Source organism: Mustela lutreola, chromosome 2, assembly GCF_030435805.1.
Source record: "Mustela lutreola isolate mMusLut2 chromosome 2, mMusLut2.pri, whole genome shotgun sequence".
In the NCBI taxonomy this organism is placed as follows: domain Eukaryota; kingdom Metazoa; phylum Chordata; class Mammalia; order Carnivora; family Mustelidae; genus Mustela; species Mustela lutreola.
This window is the reverse complement of record NC_081291.1, coordinates 32,384,273-32,396,851: the sequence shown is the minus strand read 5'-3', so window position 1 is coordinate 32,396,851 and position 12,579 is coordinate 32,384,273. Positions and strand designations below refer to the sequence as shown.

The 12,579-nt window shown below is 41.9% G+C and overlaps 1 protein-coding gene across 5 annotated transcripts in view; it reads left to right on the top strand.

Moving 5' to 3' along the window:
• PRICKLE2 (prickle planar cell polarity protein 2) overlaps positions 1-12,579 on the top strand; it is a 318,161-nt gene that overhangs the window by 218,217 nt on the left and 87,365 nt on the right. For all 5 annotated transcript variants that reach the window (XM_059161424.1, XM_059161428.1, XM_059161425.1 and 2 more), the window contains one exon: positions 9,480-9,663. In XM_059161424.1, coding sequence (XP_059017407.1) covers positions 9,480-9,663 — 184 coding nt within the window. The remainder of the gene's footprint in view (positions 1-9,479; positions 9,664-12,579) is intronic.

Below are 12,579 nucleotides of genomic sequence, written 5' to 3'. Positions count from 1 at the left end.
GAAGGAGCCAGTCGGGCTGCCAATAACAGGATGTGCTGATATCTGGGTATCAAGACGGAGGGACAGAGGGATTCCAGGGACAAGGGGACGAGAGAGAAGCGTGTGCTCGAGGCACACACTTCGTTGTTGCCGTCCCCTGAATGTCACGTCTGTGCTTGAGCTCAGGGGCAGGCAGTGGCACATCCCGTATGGTCACTGTCACAGAGGCAGACTGTGGTGGGGGAGGGGAGGCCACGCACCACCTCCTGAGAACGCCTCACGCCCACTCTTCCCCACCTCAGGGCCTTTGTGCTTGCCTTCCTCTGCCTGGAGAAGGCTCCCCCAGGGTGGCCTCCTGTTCAGTATTCTGATCACAGCCCAGATGTCACTGGGGCGGGGAGGCCTGTCCTAACCCCTCCTCAAACCCCCTCTGCTTCATCTCCCTGATTATTTCCATTATGGCACTTTCCACAATCCACAAATGGCAAGTTTACCTGTTTGTTTATCTGCCTTTTGTCTGCCTTCCCCACTGGAGTCTAGGCTCCACGAGATGGAAGCGTTGTAGGTCTCTGTCAGCACCCTGTGCCCAGCATCTTATGGTGCACCTTGCATACCGTAGAAGCTCATGGACTGCTGTCTGCTTGGATGGTGGGTAGGTTGCATGGACGGATGGATATGGATCAATGGACAGATGGACAGACGGATGGATGGCAGGATGGAAGGATGCATGGAGGAAGGAAGACCTGGCTCCTCTGTTTACAACCAAGTGGTAGAAAGATCCCTTGTCTTGGAAGCAGACGACGTAGGTTCTCATCTGTGTGACTTCAGTGAACTCACCCACGAGGTGACAGCCTTGATTTTTGTATCTGTGCGATGAATTCAAATACTAACTCGACAGGACTGCTGAGAAAAGAAGTCAGATAAACGATGCAAAGATCATACGAACAACATATATCCTCCGTAAATGTGAGAAATGACGCTAGGGGTAGAAACGCATCGGCCATGTACACCCTTACCTCGTGTTCTCTGGTCAGAAAGCGGGTTGTGGTAGCAGTGGAGAAGAAGGAGCCTGGAGGTCGGAACTGTCATACGGAGCCCTTGCTCCTTCGTGAGGCAGTTTCACCAACTGGAACATCCTGACTTTATTTCAAGCCAGCCTCCGCCCAGGTCTCTCTTGCCTGCCTGCCTTTCCACCATTCCGATCCTCCACGTGTATTTGGTGAAGGATGCAGGAGGTGGCAGGAGTAGCCGTATGTGTAGGTTATAAAATCACGTGACCATGTTTTTGGAGGGAAACAGCTGGTGTTCTGTGTCAGAGCGCCATTTTGACAGCTTTGCCTTAGTCATAACAGGCTCATGTCAGCCGTATCTTAGGGGAGGCAGAACCCACTTATGGTTCCTACCAGCTCACCTGCAACACAGCACAGCAATGCCTTTGCTGCTAACAGCACCCACTGTCTCTTCATTTGTTGACTTTGGGGCAACCTGCAGCCCAGTAAAAACTCTTTTAGCCCCCCACACTTATTTTCCCTCTAGGGAGACTCAGAGGAGGTATCCCCGTGGGACAGGAACTCAGAACAACGTTCACCTCATCTTAGGCTGGAAACTTAAGGAAATTGGGCAACAGAGCAGACTGCGAAAGTTGAGCTCCTGTCTAGCTCCTGCCTAGCTCCTGCCAAGTCCGTCCTGCCCAGGGTGGAACCTCGAGGTGGTTTGAAGTGATGTCAGTTGCCGCAGCATTGAGAGTATGTGACCGAGGTATAAAGACCCAATTCACAGCCAAGGCTTAGTGGTTTTAAATTATCCATGCCCCATCTTTCCCCACTTGCACAGAAAATTGAAAGTTGATAGCTGTTGAAATCTGGTTTTCAGATGTGTTTTTATCTGACGGACCTAACTTAACTATGGGATACCCATAAATATATATGTGATTCCCACATTGCTGGCATCTTCCTTGCTACGTAAGTAAGTTCTCTAATCCCGTTAAGGGGGCACTGGATCAGAACAAACCCACTTATCTGGATTGAATAATGCCCTTCTCTTTGCTGAGAGTGCTGTGTGTATGTGTGTGGGTGTTCTGGCTCATGCCTTGTCATTCCAGGCCAGTCTTGTCTCTTGGTACTCGCTGATGGGGAACATAGAGAATGAAATCTGGTCTCCAGTTTCTTAACATGAGGGAAAAGAGAGGATCGGCAGCTGTTTCTGTTTAACAGTGATTATCCCTGGGATTGTGAGTGTTTTAAAATATTTCTCTTCTTGCTTATCTGCAATTCCTGATTCCTACATTAAGTGTGTGCTTTTTTTTTTTTTTTTTAAAGGGTAAGGAAGCAGTAACTTTGTAATGTGGAGAAAAAGGTTCCCCCTTTTCCTCTTGTTAAGAATAAATAAATTATTTTTTTGCCTTCCATGATCTGGAGTCATGGAAAAATTCAAATACTGAGGACCCATCCATTTACATAGCAAAAAGCTATGGAAGACTTTGGGTTATTTTATCCCTTTTGTCTTTAACAAAGGTGTATTTCCCCACTCTGAGCTCAGCAGCCTGAGGTACTGCCCCGTGGCCCCTTGGCCACGTCTAGGGTTATCCATTCCTTATCAGTCACTTAGTATGTCTTGTGGCCAAGTTGCCCTTTAAGCAGTCTGCCCTTCGATACTTTGCATAAAAAGTGGCCTGAACCTAATCTGGCCATGGACTTGGGACAGAGAAGTCCACAGCACAGGGGCAGTGGAAGGCAGGAGGACAGGTGGCAGGGCTGGCAGTGAGTCACCCCTCTGGCTGTTGATGTGATACTGTCCCTCTCTAGCACCTTTATATACCCATGCCTTGATGGGTACCCAGCGGAGTGACAGGTGGGCTTAGCAATGTCAAAGTCTAAGGCATGACAGTCAGGAGGGTTCACTGTAGGTTCCCTGAAACAATTTTAAAAACGTGTGTTGTCCAGGGTTCTTGAGACCTTCGGGTATGTTGGTAGAACACACATGTTTTCACATTTTCAGACCATTGCCTGACTCCAGTGTTCCCTTCTAACTGGAAGACCAGCATCAGAAGAGTGGCCTCCCAGTGTGGGTCGGGGATGCTGGGAGAAAAGCATTTCCTGGGCCCTGTCTCAGATCTATCGAATCTGAGTTTCGAGGTTACCCCACTCCTCCCCAAGCATCTCCATGTAATGTCTTGGCAACCAGATATGTCATTTCCCATGACTAGAATCATTATTTATATGCAGTGTTTCATGATGGGAATTGTCTTTTGAAAGTCATTGATAGCCTTCTTTTCGGGGGGGGGGGGTTGTCTTTGCATCATCTTTCAGAATATTGAGCATCTAATTCACATTTTGCTAAGTGCTAGGAATGACCTTGAGCTCTCGAGGGAAGTGTGCTGGTTTCCAAACTTATGTTCTTGGGATCTTAAGGCCATGAAAATGCCTGGAGTTTGGAAAGCATGTTGAACCTGAGACAGGCCACGTCTCCTTTCCTTACATCAACTTGGGCAGCTCTGTTTCTATATCGAGATTTCACGTATGAGTTCTTTTGAAAAGATATTTTCCTCTCATTAAAAAAAGGGAGCAGGAGGGTGAAAGAGAGAAAGTTTTTTTTTTTTTTTTTTAAAAAGACTTAATGATGTTTACAGTGCCATCCAAATCTAGAATCCTGAGGTTCAGGACACCAACTTGTCAGAATCGCATTATAAAGGAGGATCCCTTTGTGCCTTCATCCTATCACTTCTCACACAAAACAAGACATTGTGGTTCTGGGATCAGTGTTGTAAATAACCTGTCAACATTTCCAAGATGAGACTCCCCCCCCCACCCCCCCACCCCCGGCCACACACCCGAACCCCGCCAGGCACCCAGTCTATTTATAATGAACTCTTCCACAGCACGGTAGGTAGGGTAATTAGCCTAAATTAGCTATTCTCCAAATGGTGTGGCCGTGGGTACAGATGACCAGAGTTCTCAGAGATGGTTAGAAAGAGAGCCTCCACCTGCCCACCAGTATTGTGTGTCCTAAGAAAAAGCAGAACATGACTTCCGGATATGGAAGCAAATACATTAAAAGCTGCAACTTTTGGATGGGGGGGGGGGGCTGCAGGGGTGGTTGCCCGGCGGAGAGAGGAAAGGAAGGGAAATGCAGGATCACTGCTCTCAGAATCCTGCCTTCCTCCCTGGAAACCTGTCATTCAAAAGCCCAATTATGTGCAGGTAACATGTCAACTCTGACAGAATGAAACCAATGCATGCTTTATATGGTTAGTGTTGTTTTTTGTTTTTTGTTTTTTGTTTTTTTTTTTAAATGAAATCCTGCTATACTATCAGGTTCTATTTTCATAAATGTCTTTTTTTTTTTTTTTAAGCCAAATCATATATTTTGCCACACACTCCTGAAAAGCTTTAATCAGTGTGTCGAAAGAGAGAGTGGTTGGGTGTTGCTGTGTACATGTTGCCAGGAGGGGGAGAGAGACATGGGGATCAAGAGAAAGCTGCTTGGCCTATTTCTGACCCTCTGCTCCTTTCTGAGTGTCTGGGCCTTGGGTTCCCCATTTGTAAACAGGGGTAATTAAATTTGTCTTTCCAAAGGCTGTCATGGAATCACTCAAAGATTGAAAATTCTTTGCAAATAAAAATGCCTTGCCGTAGGAGTGCCTGTTAATTATGAATGAGAAGTAGAAGGCAGGCAGCTAGCAGGAAAAACACAGGAGGTCCTCATGGTTTTCTGTTTACCATTTTGTTTTCTTTTCTCTTTGTTTTCTCTTTGATTTTGATTTTTTCTGAATGTGTTTGTTGTTCAAGGGTAAAAAGCGCATTCTGCGGTTGGGATCAGGTATGCTTTCTGCCATTAATTGTTGGGGCTCAGGGACCAGGTCAATCCTATTTTGAGTCTCTGTTCCGCTCACCACTAGGGGTTTACTTTGAACATGTTGCTTGGTATCGCTGGGCCTTCCATTTCTGCTCTGGGAAGTGGGGATGTTGTTTTCTTTCTTGGAGGGCTGGTGTACCAATCTGGGCTCGTGTAAGGCATGTGTAAGCCAAATGCTATGTATTCTGCCCCTATGTGCGCCCTCCCCAATCACCCTCATCCTGCTTCACCTTTCCTGTATTCCCTAGCGCCCAGCATCTTTACTGTGCTATTTGATCAGATCATCGGCTAAGTGGATTGCTCAGGTTCTAAGAAGGCAGAGATCCTTGCTTGTTTTGGTTAGATTTCCAGAATGCAAGAACAGTGCCTGACCCATTGTGGTTGCCTGATGGTGACAAAATCGGCCCTTAGCCCGCTCCCCTTCTCTGTTGTCTTCCACTCAGTGAGATTCATTCTGGGTCTGGTTCTGCAATTCTGTGTTTTGTTTTCTTCTTGTCTTTTTTCTTCTCCCGGGGATCTTCACTTCATTAGATTATGTCTGTCAGACCTTAACTATTGTATTATGACACTGTTTCCCTGCACTGCTGGATACATGGGTTGCACAGATGAATATTCTGGAGACTGACTTTGGTAAAAATTCTACATTTTGTTTGAAAAGTATGGCTTTCTAGTATAAGCCGTGAATCACCAAAGAGCTTCCTAAATTTACTCAAACACACTGAAATGTTTTTTTGTTTTGTTTTGTTTTGTTTCCTCTTAAGTCATTAACTGATGTAAAAATAACTGGAGGGAAAAATCCCTGGCCACTTCCTAACACCCTTGACTTCTTTACAGTAGCTGGTTAATTAAAGAGTTACTGTTAAAATGGGCTCTATTTCTGAAAGCAGCAACCTGGGTTGGGAAGAAACCTCTTTGAGTTTGGAGATGCAAACCAGATCCAAGTGTGCATTCTATTTGTGTATATTTTCAATCTGATGAAAAGCAGGAAGTGGGAGAATCTAACAAGCCCAAGTTGGCTGAACTAAACCACTTTTGTTTCTTGAGTACATTTCAGTGTCAAAATGTAGGCACAAGACATTCATAGAGTAAGGACAGAAACCAACTGATCATCTTAATGGTTGGAAAAAAGCATTTGACAAAACCCAACACCTTTTTGTGATTAAAAACAACAACAACACTCAACAAACTAGTGTTGAAAGAATCTTCTTCAACTTGGTAAAAGCTGTAAAAAGCCCACAGCTAAATAATACTTGATGGTAGAAGATTGGATGTTTTTCCTTAAGATCAAGACCAAGACCAAGATGTCTACCACTGACACTTCTGTTGACCATGGTGCTGGAGGTTCTAGCCAGGGCAATAAGGCAAGACAAAGACATAAAATCTATCAAACTGGAAAAGAAAGAATAACACTGTCTCTGTTTGCAGATGACATGATCTTGTATACAGGAAATGCTGAGGAATACACACACACACACACGCATCATGCTCTTAAAACTGAAAAGACAAGTTCAACAAGATTATATGGTGCGAGATGAATGTGCCTGTACTGCTGGTGTTTCTGTACTGTAATAATCTGAAAATGAAATTAAGCAAAACAATTCCATTTAAATAGCATCCAAAAGAATAAAATACTTGGGAATAAACTTTAAAAAATATGTGAGACTTATGACAGAGAAGCACAAAATAGCATTGAAAGAAATTGAAATAGACTGAAATAAATGTGAAGACATCCTTTGTTCATGGATTGGAAGATCTAATATTAAGATAGCAATGTTCTCCAAATTGATCTCTAGATTCAGTGCAATTCCTGTCGATATTCCAGCTAGGATTTTTGCAGAAAATGGCAGGCTCGTCCTAAAATTTGTATTTCATGATGCAAATGCCAGGGACCGGGGAAAGCTAGCACATTTTTTTTTAAAGGAGGACAAAGTTGGAGGACTCACATTCACAATTTCAAAACCTGCTGCGAAACTACAGTGATCAAGACAGAGTCGTAATTGCATAAGGCAGACAGATAACTCAATGGAATAGAACTGAGAATCCAGAAATAAACCATTACATTTATGATCAGCTGATTTTTGATATGGATGCTAAGACAACCCAATGGAGGAAGAATAGACTTTTTAACAAATGATGCTAAGACAGTTGAATAACTACATGAGTATGAAGTTGGACTCCTTCCTGACACCATGCATGAAAACTAGCTCAAAATGGAACACAGACCCAAATATAAGAGCTAAAGCCATAAACATCTTAGATGAAAACATAGGAGTAAATTTTTTCACTTCGAGTTAGACAGTGGTTTCTTAGATAAGATACCAAAAGAACAAGCAATAACGGAAGAAAAATGGGACTTTATCAAAATAAGAAACTTTTGTGCTTCAATGGTCATCATCAAGAAAGTGAAAACTGGGGACGCCTGAGTAGTTCAGTCAATTAAGCATCCGACTCTTGATTTTGGCTCAGGTCACGATCCCAGGATTGTGAGATCAAGCCCTCCTACATCAGGCTTCTTGTTGGCATGGAGCCTCCTTAAGTTTTTCTTTCTTCTTCTCTCTCTCTGCCCTCCTCCAATAAAAATAAATAACTAATTAATTAAAATCCCAAAGGCTGTGTTTAAAAAAAGGAAAAAAGTGTTTGGAAGTGTTTATCCAATTAAAAACAATATCACCCAGAGAATGGGAGAATATTTTTACAAATTCTATTTCTAATAAAGGACTTGTATTCAGAGATACATATAAAGAATGCTTATAATTCTACAATAAAAAGACAAATAACAATTTTAATAATGGACTAAGAGTTCAAACAGACATTTCTCCAATGAGGATATATAATAAGCACATAGAAAGATTCTCAGTGCCATTAGCTATTAAGGAATTAAGAATCTATCCATTCTGCAAAAAAACAAAACAAAACAAAACAAAAACCACAATAAGATGCCACTCCATTCCCACTAGGATGGAAACAGTGGAAAGATACTAAAAAGTGTGGGAATGATGTAGAGAAAATAAAACACTCATATATTTATGGTGGGAATGTAAAACAGTGCATCTATTTCTGAAAAACAGTTTGACAGTTCCCCAGCATGTGAAGCATAAAGTCACTATATGACCTAGCAGTTGTGCTCCTGGGTGTATAGCCAAGAGAATTGAAAACCAATGTTCACACAAAAATATTTGTATATAAATATTTACAGCAGTAGCATTCACAAAAGTAAAAATAATGGAAATAATCCAAATGTTCACCTGAAGAATGGATGGACAAAATGTAACTTAACCAGACTCTAGAATATTACAATGCAGTAAAAAGGAAGGAAGGATTGTCACATGTTACAACACGGATTAATCTTGGAAACATCCTACAGTGCAAAAAAAAAAAAAAAAAAGCCACTTTCAAAAAACTATGTATTACATGATGCCATACATACGGAATTTAGAACAGGCAAAGCCATAGAGATAGAAAATAGATTAGTGGTTGTCAGGGCCTGGGGGGAAGGGGAATGTGGAAAGTCACTGCCAATGTGCCCTGGGTTTCTTTTGGGGTGATTAAAACAGTCTAGCATGAGGTAGTGGTGATGCACTAAAAGCCAGTGATCTGTACATTTTAAAATGGTGACCTTTCGGATATGGGAATTCTATCTTAACAAAGCTGTTGTCAAAAAAATTAGGCACATATGGGGATTAGGATTCTGGACCCTCTCGTTGCCTGGATAAGATACTATTGAAACTAATCCTGAAGATCTGAGTACCACAGAGAACAGCTCGTTTTCTAAAAATTTTCCTCCTTGATTTCTTTCTCTTCTCTTTTTTACTGGTAGAAGCTAGAAATGCTTTTGTGCTGCTGACATCAACCTTTTTACTGCTTCATCATTTCTGTAGCCATGGAAAAGGGAACCGATGGTAACCATAAAAGAGAAATGTTCAACTTTGGGGAGAGATTTTATCTTTGGCTGCTACCTTTTGAAATAATTCGCATGCATGATCCTCTCCTATTGTATATTTAAAAAAGAAAAAAAAACAACCAATGTAGGAAAAATTTGGGGTTTTGATGAGAATTTCAAACCTACGGGGATATTTAGTAGAGGTGAAAATGTCATTCCCATTAGATCTTGGGGCCAGATTTGTTTGGTGGGAAAACATATTCTTGCTCTTTTTCGGAAAGAAAACCTCACCTGCAGGTCTCTTTAAAAACGCTTCCATTTCCGTAGCTGCTAGGAAGCTTTTATGAAAATGGTATGTTGTCAGTATTTGTTAAGTTCACTGGTAATATTTCTAGTCAGCATATGTATTATGTCTGTTTAATGACTAGTATGGTCAAGAAAATTGCAGTCATGGTCCATAGTCCACGCTCTGTCTAGTAAACGATATTTGATGTTGCTCTTGGGATATTGATTTGGAAGAACAGGTTGGAGTCCACATTCGAACATTCTCATGAGGCTTACCTGGTGGCCTCTGACCTTCCGTGACATTTCCACGCACGCAGCACCACACCTTCCAAGAAGACAGGTGGGCTGTGGGGCGCCGCTCTAGGCGTTCCTGCCAAAAGGCAGTTGCCCAGGAATGTGTTTATGGTTTGGGACCCCGAGGGCTGGTTGAACAATAGTTTCTTTTGCCTTCCTTCTCACCTTCTGCCTTTGCTCTTTGCAGGAAGATCTGCCTGCACTGCAAGTGCCCTCAGGAGGAGCACATGGTGACAGTGATGCCCCTAGAGATGGAGAAGACTGTCAGCAAACTCATGTTTGACTTCCAGAGGAACTCCACGTCAGACGACGACTCGGGCTGCGCCTTGGAGGAGTACGCCTGGATCCCGCCGGGACTGAAGCCTGAACAGGTACCATTCTTTTTTTTTTTTTTTTTTTTTTGCCCTTCTTTCAAGTTTTTATTTTAATTCCAGTTAGTTAACATAAAGTGTAACATTAGCTTCAGGTGTAGAATTTAGTGATTCCTCATTTACAACGTCCACTACTCATCTAAACAAGAACCCTCCTTAATACTCATCATCCATTTAACCCATTCCCCACAGCCCCCACCCCCCTCCCCGTCCCCTCCAGCAACCTTCAGTTTGTTCTCTATGGTTAAAGAGTCTGTTTTCTGATTTACCTCTCCTTTGTTTTCCTCTTTGTTCATCTGTTTTCTTCCTTAAATTCCACATATGAGTGGAATCGTATGCTATTTGTCCTTCTCTGACTGACTTGTTTCACTTAGCATAACACTCTAGCTCCATCCAGGTCATTGCAAATGACAAGAGTTCATTCTTTTTTATGGCTGAGTAATATTCCATGGTATGCATATACCAACACTTCTTTATCCATTCACCTGTCGATGGACATTTGGGCTCTCTCCATAATCTGGCAATTGTTGGTAATATTGCTATAAAACATCAGGGTGCATGTGTCCCTCAAAATCAGTATTTTTGTATCCTTTGGGTAAATACCTAGTAGTTCCGTTGCTGGATTGTAGAGTAGTTCTATCTTTAACTTTTTGAGGAACCTCCATACGGGTCTCCAGAGTGGCTGCACCAGTTTGTATTTCCACCAACATAAAAAGAGGCAAACAGGTACCATTCTGGATGAGGAGGGCAGGGTTTGGGCTGTTTATCTCTGTCCTGCCCATCCTTCCTCATTCCAGCTCTGAAGGAAGAGTTCACTTTGCTGAGTCAGAGAAGTGGTTGGGGGTCCTTAGGTTGACGTCTAGCGCGCCAGTGGGCGCTGAGGAAAGCAGTGAAGTTGAGTCCTATGGGGGCCACTGCTAATTCACTCTGGAGTGCCATTATTAGCTGTCAACAGAAGATTGGCCAGAAACTTCTCAGAAACGCTGGCTTTGAAACATTAGGGAAACTTGATTTTTGAATGGGGGAAAGGGAGTTCGACACTGGCCATGAATCTTTAAGATTCTTTGTTAAAAGAGTGAGGATGTAAGGATTTGCCTTATTCTTCCCAGTGATATATATTGTGTTTAAATACTAAATTTGGCCTTGCTTTACAAAGAAAGACATTGGCATTTCCTGAAATATTTGGCACTACCTACAGGCTGCAAGTATTGACTCGATCAGATGACCTCGGTTCCTTTCTGTTTCACTGCACTGTCCTTGGAGTTTTCTTCTTCACCAGCCTCATGTTGGTTTAGAATCCCCTTTTTTAAAGCCGGACACTCACCATCTGTGAGAGATCCCTAGTTTTGCCCTCTGACACAGAAAATGGCTGTCTCTAGTGATCTTCATGTCCGACAGAATGTTTGGAAGCTTAAAATGTCCTGAGATTTTAAAGTCAGGGACTTTTGGTGCGATAATGCTTCTAGAAAAAGTTATTTTTGATGAGGGAAGACCCGAGAATTCGCCAACTCAAGAGTAGACCCCTAGTAATTTCTCTTTGATTAGCCGTTTCTCATTTTCTTCTTCCAATATTTGAGATCGCAAATTGGCACCTGGAATCTGGGACCCAGGTAGGATTTGTTTAGCAAAGTATTATTTTAAATTTTGAATTAGTTGCTAATCCTTAAAAATTAGTTTTTACGTGAAAGTTCATATTTATGTCTTGAGGAAGCCCTTCGTAAGCCCTATAGGCACTCCATTTTTGTGATCTCTGCTCTTATTCTTATAAGGAAGAAAATGTTTTAGAACAGAAACATTCACAGAAAATAATCTCCATGAGGATTCGAGGTATCAGGAAGAAGAAATAAGAACATTTTCTCTCGGTTTGCAGGTTAAGGGTATATAGTTATTTCCTTCTGTTTCAGTGAAGATTGTTTTATTAAGGAGTAAGCTCCAGAAGAATGAGAGTATTTGATTAGGTTTGTCTGAACACTAACAAGGTAGCAGGAGACTGAAGATCTCTGTTTGGCATCACCATTCTGCCTCCAGTGTTTGAGCAGGGAGTTTTCACAACTAGATACATCTGTGAGCTTATTTCATTTTCTTGCTAACCTCATTTCCAGCCGCTTCTAAGAGACCCATCTTCCTTTTGTTCACCTTGCTTTCTGCCAAATTGGGCCCTGGAATTGTGAAGTTACGCTCTTTGGGGTTCCCTGCTTAGGTAGACTCTTCCCTAAGACCATGTAACATCACCCTATGATTTTTAGGCACAAAGAAAATTTTTTTTTGGCCCAAGCGTACAGACAGTTGCAGAAGCTGGGGTCTTGGTTCGGTTCACCAGTTCCGAAAGTGAGTACTGATAGTCATTTTGGAGGGTGCTTCACTTAACCAAAATGCATGTTTTGGGGAAACATGAAACAACTTTATTTGATTTGTTTTGACAGAAAGCAATTAATGTTATTAAATAAGTGGTTTGAATTATGTCCAATGAATGGATATTACCATCTCTTATAATTCTGCTATTCCTTAGATGGTTTTCTTTATTCCCTGAATTTCTTCAAACCTGTGTGACACAGATGGTTTGGAAGGGCAGCTGTTCTCTAGAGAGACTCCTCTTCAACCTGTTTGTAGGGCTGTCTATTTGCCTAATAAAATGGGAGTCTGTATTTAAAGGTGTTTGAAGGCATCATGTTGCCTCAAAGAAATGGAATTCAAATTTTAAAATGATGATATCTTTTAAAATTTATTACTTATGGAGCTGTTTATATGTTTAAGGATTTTTTAAAAGCTGTGTAGGATGTCCTAAGATTAGGCAAATTTGAGACCCTGTATGTTTTTTACTAAAAATGTTGATATTTAATAGCATGTCTAGTTATCACTGGTTTAAGAAAATTTATTTTTCTATCAAAAGAAATTACAGGGAAAGTTAAATGCTTT